Genomic DNA, 12756 nt, shown 5'->3' with positions numbered 1-12756 from the left:
ACCTGTATTTGGAAGAGCAATTATTACTTAACTTCAATTCTATTCTGGGTTTTTTTTTTCATTTCTTCTAAAAGTAAGGTGTTTATTTATTTTTCTCATACATTTTAGTAGAATTCTTACCTTTAGCATTTTTTATTAAGCTATCTATGAAAATAATTCCAAGATGATCAATATAGATTAAAGATATCCTTATATTTATTGCTATATATTTTGGTATTTTTTAATATCAATTCTGATGGTAATTGTTTCTCAGGACTTTCATTTAAACTCCTATTATAAAGGCTTTGTGACAAATAAGTAAATTCTAATGCCCTGGTAGTAAATAGCTGACGTCCCACTAAGTTAGGATTCTAGACTACATTCAGCTAAGCTATTCTGGACTGTTTTCTTGATAACTTTGTCCATTGTCAATATCTCTATTTTTCTGCTGTACCATAAGACTAGTTGTAGTTCCCTTTTTTTCTATGACATAGATGTAAAAGATTTTTGTAGCATTTCTATGAATTCAGATGAGACCCATGGGTCTGAATATAGCCTGTAACTTTTAATACTGAATCAAAATATACCACTTTTGCAAAGACAAGTGAAAATTACAAAAAAAAAGTATTAAAAGAGACTAAATGGGCAGGTTTTACCGAGTAGCAGATTTGAGAGAAGAAATAAGAAATATAATGTTCTCAATTTCCAGTCTAGCAAAACTTGAGAAGAATAATTGCATGAAATATTATTAAAAAACAAAATTAGTCAAAGAGTGGGAATGAAGGATATTAATAACCTGTGACCACCAAATAAATTACCTAATTTGACATGAAATCCTGTTCTAGCAATGAAGAATGAGCATAATAACTTAGTGTCAGAACCTTTGAAACCATAGCTGCAAATGAGATTTCCTTTCTGCAGGTTGTTCTATGAGAACAGGAATAAATGAATACAGAATCTTTGCATTAAATGGCAAAAAACATGCCTGTACTTACTTTAGTTGTCAGTAGTGTCAAAAATGAGCACAGTAGTGAAACAAATCTACATACCAATGTATTATTGAAAACAGATATTTATGTTATTTATTATTCAACAAAGTTAATTAACCCGTCAAGATGACCTCAGCTGAAAAGGGAAGAATTATTTCCTGGCTTTTTTTTCTTCTTTTTTTTTTTTTCTTCTTTACAGGGCTTCCATTTAATAAAAAGATATAAGAAGGCACAGCTCTGGACAAAACAGGGCGGGCATTTCTCTTGCTATTTTCAGAAGAGTCTCATTTTTACAGCTGTTCAAGCTGTACTAAAACTGTTCAGGATGAATGGTAAAGTTATTTTAAATCTTTTTTTAATCCATGGCCCACAGAGGGGAGTTCTCTGCTGAATTCCTTGAAACAGCTGAATAATTCTTTAAAGATGAAACATCATATACCTAATCTGAAAGTCTAGTTATTATTATACAGTGGTACTGAAGAACAAAGGGAAGAATATGGCTAACTCCAGATATATTAATTCAGTAACACTAGAGATGCAGAATCCCCCTTAACTGAAATACCAAGAGTTTAAAAAAGAGACTGAAAAACAGTGAAGATGAAGAAGGTAGTGGCTTATATAGTTTTCTAGAAGTTTCAAGTATGAAAATAGTGGCAGAGAGGTTACACTTCAGAGGTTACATAGACATGGAAACCTTTCATTTGCTGGAAGCTGATTGAGAAAATATATAAAATGCTATTGATAAATTAATGTACCTGAACATTCTTTGCTGTTAGCTTACATGGTTGCTTTGCCCCAGGTGATATGTCTGCTATTTTTTTGACTCCATGGACAGCATTGTTCTTAGAGCTGATGGATAACTGATTTTTCCTTTACGAGTAACAGGCTGCCAACAATGACTCATTAGCATTTTAAGGCAGTATTTTTGTATGAAAAAGAGTTGAGTAAAACTGGGATAAATATTCCCCAGCTAACACATTAAAGGTTGTGTTCACATTGGAATTTTTGTTCAGATCTTCCTTCTCTTAAATGTGCTGAGTCATTTTACCATGAACAAATTAGCTTCCTTTCAGAGGAAGCACACTGAGAAGCTCAACTAGGTGCACAAAACATGTTTCATCTCCTTTTGGATAAAAAGTAGTCAAAATTAATGACAGATCTTTTTGACAACATAAAACCATATAAGAAATGATGGCGTTTGGCCCAGAGGACTAGAGCAGATATAGTCCAAGGAAAATTCTCTGAACCATATGTAATGCAAATGTAGATAATTCTAAATCAATTATTTGTTTCATGATCTGCTCAATCTGATGGATTATTTTTTAATTCAGACAAAGACACGGTATGTGAAGTGTAGCCTTTCTCTTAAGAGAAGAGATGAATGGTATTCTTAATATTATTGTTTGGGAAGTGCAAATGTTGACATTTAATGTACACACTAACCAAAAAAGCTATTTTCTTCTATCCATCTGCCTTTACTGAAAGCTCATCTACTATTAGCCATGTTTGGGAACCACACTACCTTATGCCTTATTAATCAAATAAACTTCATTCTTCATTTTTGCATTTAATTCATAGGGGCACTTTATAAAGGTGCTCTCCAAATGAACTGAATTAACATCATTTGGTCATATCCCAATTAACAGCAAAATACAGCTTACAGCTGAAGTCTTACAGAAGTCTTACAGCTCTTTAAAAATTTAATCATATTTTATCATTTATCTTTATTTGAGATTTAATACTAATATGCAGAACTGAACAAAACTATTGTTCCAGAAGTTGCTGAGTCTATCCCGTATGAAATAATGGCACTGACTTTTGGTAAATAAGGGAGAGAACATCAACATATCTGTTTTATCAGGATGTTTAGATGCCATGAAGTATTGAGAAAGAAGAAGGAATTAAGAAATAAGTGTTAGGTGTTGTACAGCTGAGATGAAGAGGATAGAGTCACGAGTTCAAGAAATGTGAAAACTTGGAGTTAGCTCACCAATCAACAAAAAAGAGAAATATGCATAGCTTTCCTCTGAGTTTAAGTATTGGTTAAAAATCATATTTTTTGCTGCCTTTTCATGTAGTTTTCATTGATGAGATGTCTAAACAACATTTAAAATTACTATCAGTCATGTAACTAGCACAAGTGAGAGAAGGTCAGTAAAATAACCCCCAAAGAGAAGTATGGAATTTTGTACATTACATTTACAATGAGTAAGGTCCTAGAAAGAAATCAGAATTCTTTGTAAGAATCTAAGAAAACTGCTCCATTAGAAGGGCAGTAAGAAGAACTGTATCTAACAGAAAGACTTTTCAAAGCATGCTATACTTTTCTTTGTTAGTTTTACTTTGTTAAGTGTTTTTGACTAAGCTGCCTAAAATGTTAACCAAAATAAGACATAAAACATTTTAAAAGGCAAAAAATACGTTTAAAAAATGAAAAAATAGTCCTGATCATGATGTGTAAAAGTAATGTTCTGAAAAAAGGGGGAAAAATTGTACTAGAGAAATCTTAGGAAATGTTTTTCACCATTCATATTCTAGTTATCCCCAAAGTTTATCTGAAAGTACTATAGAGTTATTAAAGTAGACCCAATTTACGTCCACTCTAGGAAATGCCCAGTTTACTAAATATCTGATTACATATTAAAATAAATACACTAAAAAAAAACCCTAAAGTATGATAATATATGTTTTTATGATCAATGTTATTCCTAGTATTAAATTAAAGCAAACAAAATTAATGCAATGAATAAAGGAAATAATGCAAAATATAAAATTGTAAATATGTCATCAGTAAATACTGTAAATATACAAAGTTTTCATACAAACAGACAAAAAAAAATAATCAATTTCTTGTTGAATATTTAAGTATTTTCCCAAGAGGAAAATGTGTAACAAAATCACAGATTTGTCAGTCTCTTTTTATAACTAGGATATTCAGTAAAAATCTATTCCATGTTTCTGAATGTTTCTCAGGATTTATTACATAGACAGTTTCAGTGTTACCAGTACAGAAAAAGATCAAGCATAATAAATAGTGAAAGACTGTTTGTAACTTAGGAGAAACAACTGTCATTATTTTAATCTTTGCTTGTTTTTTATTCTAAAAGACTAATGTGATTTTTTTCACAATAAAATATCCTGGACACTTAATTTTTTTTTTAACTTTGACAACAGAAGTACTTCAGAAGCTCTATTCTGTTTTGTTTCATTTGTTTTTTTTCAATTTGAACATTATTTCTTCTCATCAGCTATGGAGAATAAGGACCAAGAAGTCAATTTCCTGCTATTATAATAAGGTGATTACTCATGAAGTACTATTTTGTCATTTAGGTATTATTTAAAGAAAAAAAGTGGGATTGAGAAAGAAAGGCAGTTGTCTTAAGTGTTCCTGTTTTTGCCATAGATTCATTATTCATAAATTATCCATCTTTTAGTAAAAGAAGTCAGAATGAGAAAAGAAAGACAAAAAAGAGCTGTGAAACTTATCATCTTCCCACACTTATCATATTCTCACCCTGTTATGGCTGTTATCAAAACCATGCACTGTTCCCAATGTCATGGAATAACATAACTTGGATTTTAGTCAATATTTTGGATGATTTAAGGCTTACCTCAGTTCTAATTCTCATCTGTATCTGATTAGGTTCACCAAAAACTACTTTAAAGTTCTACTGCAGATACTTAGATTCTTGTTTGTTCTACCTTTCAAAATTACACATACCTGGAAGTAAAATCAAGCTATCTAATACAACAATTAAATGTAATTATTTCAGTAGCACTTTTGAAAAAAAACAAGTGCATTTTTAATTAAAATACTTGAAAAGGATATTATTTTTTTCCGGTAGGATTTCATGTATGTCATTTAAGTATATTCCTAAGGGCATCTTCAAAACTTAAAACAGAAATACACTGGAAATCACTCCAGTCTAAGAACAACTACATTTTTCAGAAAGTAAAAGTGGAAAAACTCAGTTGTAAAAAATGTTTACAACCAAATGCACGAAAACATCAGAAGTAGATAGTGAACATTACTGATAAGTTCCACAAAAATTAATTTCTTAAAAAACCCACTTTGTAGGTCTTTCTGCTGTATTTGATCTCCTTTCTCCCACATTCTAATAGTGCTTTAATTTCCTCCACTTCCTATACTTTCTGACAACAACCTTCTTTAAAATATTTCTTATTTCTGGTTTGTCATTAGCTGATCTCATCCCTCTTAAGTCTCAAATTTCTTATGGAAGAAACAAGAATTGAACTGAGTTATTCTGAGTCTGCAGGGCACTCCGTGATGTAACTCAGTGATGTAACACAGTAGGCAGCATTGTTGCAAGAGAAATTATGGCAGCCATGACTCTCTCCCTTTTATAAATTTGCTCTGTCACTAGCTTTTCTGTTTGGCTTAGATTACTGGTTTTGTCCTCTAGTTATATAGTTGTTTTCTTAGCTTTTTATTGTTACTGGACATTATAGTGTAGGAACTGAATAATAATGAATCTCTTCCAAGATGTATGGGTCCTCTTTTAAGTTGCAAGTAAAGATTATGTAATCTGTTACTATTATTAAATTATATTACAATTTTATTTCTACAGGCAAATGTAGGAGAAATTCAATTAATTCTGATCTTCACTTGGCATGAAGTTATTTTGGCAAAATTCTTAAACACAAGTATTTTTCCAAGGTGCTAATCACAAATAGCATCCAATTAATCTGGTTTTATATTATTATTTTTCTGAAGAAAATTTTTTACATTTCTCCTAACTTCAACACCTGTAACTTCTGCAGAAAAATCAGTAAAAACAAAACCAAACAAAATGGTAAACAAGAAAAAAAGCAGAACATTTTGATTAAACACATAGTATAGTGCTTCAAAAATTTAGACTTAGAACATCTTGCAATTGCTGACAATTTAGAAGATGAAGAATATCAAGAGTTTCCATTGTTAAAGTCAAACATAAACGAAGCCTCTATCCCTCTCTGCTGCATATCAGGGAATATTCCAGCTGTAGACTTGTAGCCTGATAAGCAACACTACTGCTCATTCATGAGTCATTCACTTATGTGAACATTAGAAAATAATGCTGTTTATTTGGGATTAAAAATTGTTTAAAAAGGCAAATAGCAAACTGTACAAATATATATTGCAACAAACCCCAGTATTTAATGTATATACTAGTTCAGTTTTCTGAGAGTATCAGTTTATGGATATTCTGCTATATATTCATGCCTCTACAAACGAGATACAATATGATTTCCATATTTCATTCTAATTCAGAATGCTAACATACTTTTGATTTCAACTGAAATTAAAATTTTGGTTAAATATAGAGTTAAAACCTATGTCTCTACATAATATAATAACCCAGCTCAAGGTACACATGACAGTGAATCAGAAAGAAGCCCTGAAATTGCTTCATATGTTCATTTTATTCATAAATAATTCAGGCAACAATGTCTGAGTATATTAAATAAGAGAAGATGCCTAACCTTGTACAAGTAAAGGGTCTGACATTCTGTAAAAAGCATCAGGATAGTGGCTTTCTCTCAGAAATAAGGCTGCACTGGTCCTGTCAAAGTTTCCACAATTTTTTTCTTCTTTCTGTATCTTTTCAAGAATACAGTTTAATTCTATGACACAACCACTTAGTTCAGATCTACTATGCAGATGTTTTAGTGAGGATATGTATTAGAGTTGATACATCTGGAATCAATCTGTCTTGCTGCTTATGTATAGTTCTACTTTAAAGGCATATACAAAAATACACTAACAGATTTTGCAAGTTGCAAAGATAATGTAATTTTTGAAAACATAAACATAGTTCTAATTTGATGAGAAAAATAGTGCTGCCCAGACACACACATGCAGAGCTCTCTTCAATGTGTCTGCTATATAGAAAAGGAGAAGCAGATCACTTTGTTTACTTTTGTCTCCTAGAGAGAAAGAATATGGACAAGTCATGACAGGAGTATCCATACCTAAACATCTGGTCTCAATTCCTCTCCAGAGCCCAGACGACAGACATTCCCTCACTGCAGAGCCAACTAGCATGTATCCTGAGTCACAAGTAAATATAGCTGTAGATCCATATGTGATTTGAGTTCCAATCTTATTCCCATTTGGAGGTGTAGGAAGTTCTCCACAGGAAATAACTTCATGGCAAAACAAAAACAAAACATAAGTGTACACCTGAGAATCACAAACACCCAAACAATAATTCCTATTAAACAACACTACTTATCAACCAGTCAATCAAATGAATAAATTTCACACCTTGAAGTATTTTGCAGAAATTTGTAGAAATCATAGATTAAAAACCTGCAAACAAAAACTATTCCTTCCCCAGAAATTATACTTAAAAGAGGGGGAATAACGATTGAATTAATTTCTGTAAAGTTAAAAAAGGCACTCAGAATACTATTGAATGTTGTTTAATTACCTTGGCTTTATCAAGTACATTTAGCATACTGGAACATCACAATTGCTATCAGATTTAGTGATGCTTCTTTGGGAAGGGGTCATTTTGGTCTTCTAGATCATAATGAAATGCCTTCCCTAGCATTCACACATTACAGTTTTATAAAGAGTGAATGATATTGATAGAATTCATTGCTATTTATTTACAATTGAAACATCTTTTCAATCAAAATAATATTCTTTTCTGTCAATTTTCTTAATTAACAAAACTAATATATTAGTAGTAAATAGGAGGCTGAAATTAGGTAGCACACTTTATGCCTAGAGGAAAGTAAGTAATAATATTTCAAACTAAGCTTCTCAAAACATAGCTAAAAGTAGTTTACCTTTCAAAGTAAAAAGAGATAAAAATACAAATTTAGTATGTAGAGTATATATACACAGAGATATAGATACAGACAAATACACAGTATTTTTAACACTAGTAGAGACAAAATATTGCAATTAACTTTTTAAAATTCTCTAAATTCTATATTCAATTTCCAGTTATAAAGAACTCAAAATCAAGGTTAATTTCCCGTATAATTAATCTGTGTTTGAAAATGCATTTTTAAACTTCTTTTTTTTTATATTTATTGTCAATAAATTACAAATGTATTTTGAGCCATAGTTTTCTGGCTTATCTACAGGCTTTTTTAGATATTTTTGTATTTATACATAAACATGCAGATACACACATTTTTGATGCAGAAACCAAAAGCACAGTTGTATCTCACTCTGTCAGGGGGGTATGTCACACCATGTTCCATAAAGAGAAAGAGTTTTGCAGCTTCAAAGTGTAACCAAAACACCACAGTTTTGAAAAAGAGAGGTCTAAATGTAAATTTATAAAGAAATGTGCTTTTCACAGCAGTAGGGGAAGGAAACACAATGATAGCTACATCTTTAGTTGGTTTAACTATCTGAATATTAATTACTTATTTTTTTTAAATTATCTATTGCAGGTTACCAGCATACCAGCTAATGGTAGGAATGATGTGGATGTGTGCAAATGCACACTACATGGTAACTACCAGAAAGGAGAGATTATTTTATTTATCAAGTGTGCAGACAGGATACAAAGGTTTTGCACTTTTTAAGACTTTACAGCATTCCTGACCTAAAATAAACATATAGGAAAATATTTTCTTTGTACCTTTATAAATTTAGGGACCTTTAAACTCCAGAAGTGTGCCTACAGATATGTTCTTGTCACTAAATCTAATGTATTATATTTGTAAATAACAACCTTTAGGATACCCAGGAATTCCAGCCAAGAAACACCTTTTCTAATTTACAGTTTTGAATACTAAATTAGTTCATTTCTAGTTCACCCAATAAAATATTTTTTCCTGAAATCTGTATACAGCAGATGCAGACAAAAGATGTACTCACTTTGACAGTAAGGCCGCTCATTTCTCCAGCTCCAGGTGCCATTAGCAAGACACTCGATTGATGCTGGTCCCAAACCATAATACCCAGGATCACAGCTGAAAACTACTTTTGTTTTATACTCATAGTGTGAACCATTCACTATTCTCCATCTTCCATGTTCCAGGGTAAAAGAATTGATGCTCGGACATGTAACAACTTCCAAGATAACAAAAAGACATAGTTATTGGTGGCTTAGCACAGGCAGATTGGGAAAATCTGTACCATTATTAATAAAAAAATGTATTTTAAACACAATGACATAATCTTTGAAAACTAAAGCTGTACTTGAAATTGGCTGTGGTTAGAGGGCATGAGTTGTCTCATTTAATTAATAATTATCCAGAAAGAGAAGGTATTATGTATGCAGAGTGATGCAGTTGGTGTAGATAGGAGCTATAGCATGGTTGAATTCACTATAGGTGGACCTTCTGTAACATTTTACATCAGGCACCAGAACCTTTACTAAAATTTTAAGCACATTTAAATGGAGAAATTATTTTTCTACCCAGGTAAACTCTATGAGACATGAAAGACTTCTTTGAGAGGCTGTACATTGGTGAGAGAAAATATCCATATACAGGTTGTTTTTTCAATAGCTTTATATTTTTATCTCATTTCTTAATTCTGAGTGTTCTTCCTCCAGAAATGGAACAATAAAATTCTACAACTCTAATAGAATAAGAAATAGTGTAAGAAGCATAACGATTTTTTCCACTTTGTTTTTCTCTATTTTCAGTGGTTCTTTAGAAAGAGAAAAATTCATGAGAGAATGAAATTTCAAGAACAAGAAGAAAAAAAAGGAGAAAGGGGAAATCCTTGAAAAATACTCCAGTCTTAATTTTCTTTCATTTCCAAAATACATTTGGTGAGTTAATCTAAATCCTAATGTGCATGAGACACTGACATCCCTGTATCACTCTTGCAATCACCTGGGTTTTCATATCCCATTTCCCATGTGTAATTGCTAATATCCACTTGATTTTGGGAGTTAAATGCATTTTCCCTGCAGTGATGTTTCCCCAAGTTTAGATGGTGTAGGTCTATAATGATGGGATGAATATAAATAATAAGCACCAATCTCAAACAATTATCACAGGTTTTGCAATTCTGGATAGTAAAAAGGGTTTGCTAACAGTACATGTATTATGTAGCTATCACTGAAGAGATGACTTTTGTAGAAAACCTCTGCAACCATTAAGTTTGAACTGTAAATTAATTATTAGCTTGATTGTATTCTATAAGCTCTAGCATGTTTATTCTGCTTATGCTGTGAAGTTTCAGCATGTCTTAGTGACATATACTTCATATGTGTATTTCATAATAATTGAATATCAGCAAATAATTCATAGATTAAAGTAACCTGAAGATGAGCATTTAAGTCATGTGAAGATTTGTGTCATAGATAAATAAAAAAAAATGTACAGACAGGTTTTTACTCGCCAGAGACTTCTTACATGTTACTCACCTACACAGCGAGGTGTTTTATTGTGATTGCTCCAGGTACCATCAGGCTGGCAGACTGCAGTAGTAAGCTCTTTGGCTGATAGCCTGTATCCATCATTGCAAAAATAAGTAACACGGGTGCCAACCAAGTAATCTGTAGTTAATATCCCACCATTTAGTGGAGCTTTAGGAATTCCACAAGATATTGCTGAGTAAAGACAAAAACAAAGTTTTTTATGTCTTCAATATAAGTTTCCACTGACCTCAGAGAGCTTATGCATTGTAAAATCACTAGTCTTAAATTCATGAAAATTAATTTTTACCTCATTAATGTGAGTTTTAAGCATGGAAATAAATTTTCTTAAGATTTTAGGGAATTGAATACAATGAAGCTCTTGATGGAGAAAGTAAAAAATAAGAATAATGGTTTATAAGTCTGCAGCTAAGAATTCAAAATGCAGATGATAATATAGAAAAGGGAATAGAAAATATCTTGAAAAAAATATGACCAGCATGGTTGAATCAGTAAGGCACCAGTCTGAGAAACACACTTTCTGTGTTTCTGTGTCATATGATTTATGTTCAGATTTCTTTCATCAGTTGTACTTTGTGACCTCTGGCAAATCACTAAAATTACCTTTCAACATTCTATTTTTTCCACCTGGAAAGCAGAAAGAAAATACCCTTTTGAAAATATTGAATCACAGAATCATAAAATAGCCTAGGGTGAAAGGGGTCTTAAAGATCTAGTTCCAATCCCTCTGCAATGGGCAGGAACATCATTTACTACAACAGATGGCTCAAGTCCAGCCTGGACTTGAACACTTCCAGGCATGGGGCATCTACAGCTCCTCTGGGCAACCAGCAAGGAATTCTCTTCTGATGAAGAGAATTCTCTCTCTTCTCTTCTCTTCTCTTCTCTTCTCTTCTCTTCTCTTCTCTTCTCTTCTCTTCTCTTCTCTTCTCTTCTCTTCTCTTCTCTTCTCTTCTCTTCTCTTTTCTCTTCTCTTCTGATCCCCTTTTATTTTAAAGCCATTAACCCTATCCTATCACTGCATACCCTTTAAAAAAGCCCCTCTGCAGGTTTCATGTAGGCTTCTTTTAGCCCTTGTCTTTGTGATCTGTGACCTATGAAGTGAGACTGAAGCACTTGTCAGTGAAGACTTTCAAAACCACTGCAGAGTACCTCAGCTGTCTCCTTGTCCCAGGTAATCGAGTGTCCTGAATCCTTCTGGACAGGGCTTGCAATTTGCCTGGTCTTCATTTTATCACCAATATATCTTTAGAAGATGTTTTTGTTGCCCTTGACAGCCATGGACAGATTTGTTTTATCAAGGCTCTAGCTTTCCTAGCCTGATCCACAGCTGCTTGGACAACTTGTCTGTATTCCTCCCAGGATGCCTGTCCTCATTTCCACCCTCTCTAGGCTTTGTTTTTGTGTTTTGTTTTGTCCAGGACCTCCTTGCTCATCCAGGCAGGTGTCCTGAAGTTTCTACCTGACTTTCTCTTTGACAAAATTTCTGAGGATGCAACATTTCTGAGCTTGGAAGAAGTGATCCTTTGACTATTAACCAGTTATCTTTGTCTATAAAGCCTTAAAGCTAAGGCTTTATTCCATGGTAGTCTACCAAGCAAATCCCTGAAGCGGTCAAATTCTGCTCTTCTGAAGTCAATGCTAGCCAGCATTCACCCTGTTCTCTGCTCTAAAGATTTTTTGCCCTAGAATTTCACAGTCTCTGCACCCTTCAGCTTTATATTCCTCATCAGCCCCTGCTTGCTGCTGAAAAAAAGATCCAGCATAGCACCTCTCCTTGCTGGCTCCTCTATCTCTTAGAGGAGAAAGCTGAAAACTGCAAATAAAAGTACAAGATACTATTTTATTTTTTTTCTTTAACAAAAATAATGTATCAAGAGAAGATCTGCTTCTAAATAATTCTCTGTCTGTTTTGCGACTAAAAATAAAAACTAACCCCTTTCCACATTCTGAAACCATATATCTAATGTAGGTCAGATCAAAAAAAAAAGTTAGAAAAAAGGGCTTAGACATTTAAGTCTGAAGTACTTTACTTTGAAGTCAAATCTTGAGCCTTAAGAAACTACCTATCATGCCCACACAGGAAGGTTAATCCTCTCAGACTATGTATAAATACTTGCGAAAAAAAAAATGCAATCTATTTTTGCCCCTACTGGGAGCTGATCTGACATAAAACTGATTTGCTTCATAAGCAATATAACAGCTGTGTGGCACAGTACCAAAGCTAATAATCACAGCTAAGACACAGGTAAAGCACCAATCCTATAACAACTTGCAGAACAGAGGCATAAGTATCAATGTTAAAATATTCTTGCATTGCCATAAAAAAAAACCTTGCATATTACATGGAAATTTAAGAAAAAGAAAAATCAAAAAACCAGAATACAGGCACAGTCTGCTGAAAAGATCACAGTAAAATATTTCTA

General features: G+C 32.8%; 1 protein-coding gene across 1 annotated transcript in view; it reads right to left on the bottom strand.

Annotated features, from left to right (window-relative positions):
- Positions 1 to 12756, bottom strand: part of CSMD3 (CUB and Sushi multiple domains 3) — a 595264-nt gene that overhangs the window by 59588 nt on the left and 522920 nt on the right. The window contains exons 51-53 of the mRNA XM_036400790.2: positions 10319 to 10504; positions 8815 to 9009; positions 6942 to 7115 (exon numbers count right to left, since the gene is read on the bottom strand). Of these exons, the coding sequence (XP_036256683.1) occupies positions 6942 to 7115; positions 8815 to 9009; positions 10319 to 10504 (555 nt within the window). The remainder of the gene's footprint in view (positions 1 to 6941; positions 7116 to 8814; positions 9010 to 10318; positions 10505 to 12756) is intronic.

Source organism: Molothrus ater, chromosome 1 (assembly GCF_012460135.2).
Source record: "Molothrus ater isolate BHLD 08-10-18 breed brown headed cowbird chromosome 1, BPBGC_Mater_1.1, whole genome shotgun sequence".
NCBI classification, from domain to species: Eukaryota; Metazoa; Chordata; class Aves; order Passeriformes; family Icteridae; genus Molothrus; species Molothrus ater.
The sequence above is the reverse complement of the archived record's forward strand: the minus strand, read 5'-3'. Positions and strand labels throughout refer to the sequence as shown.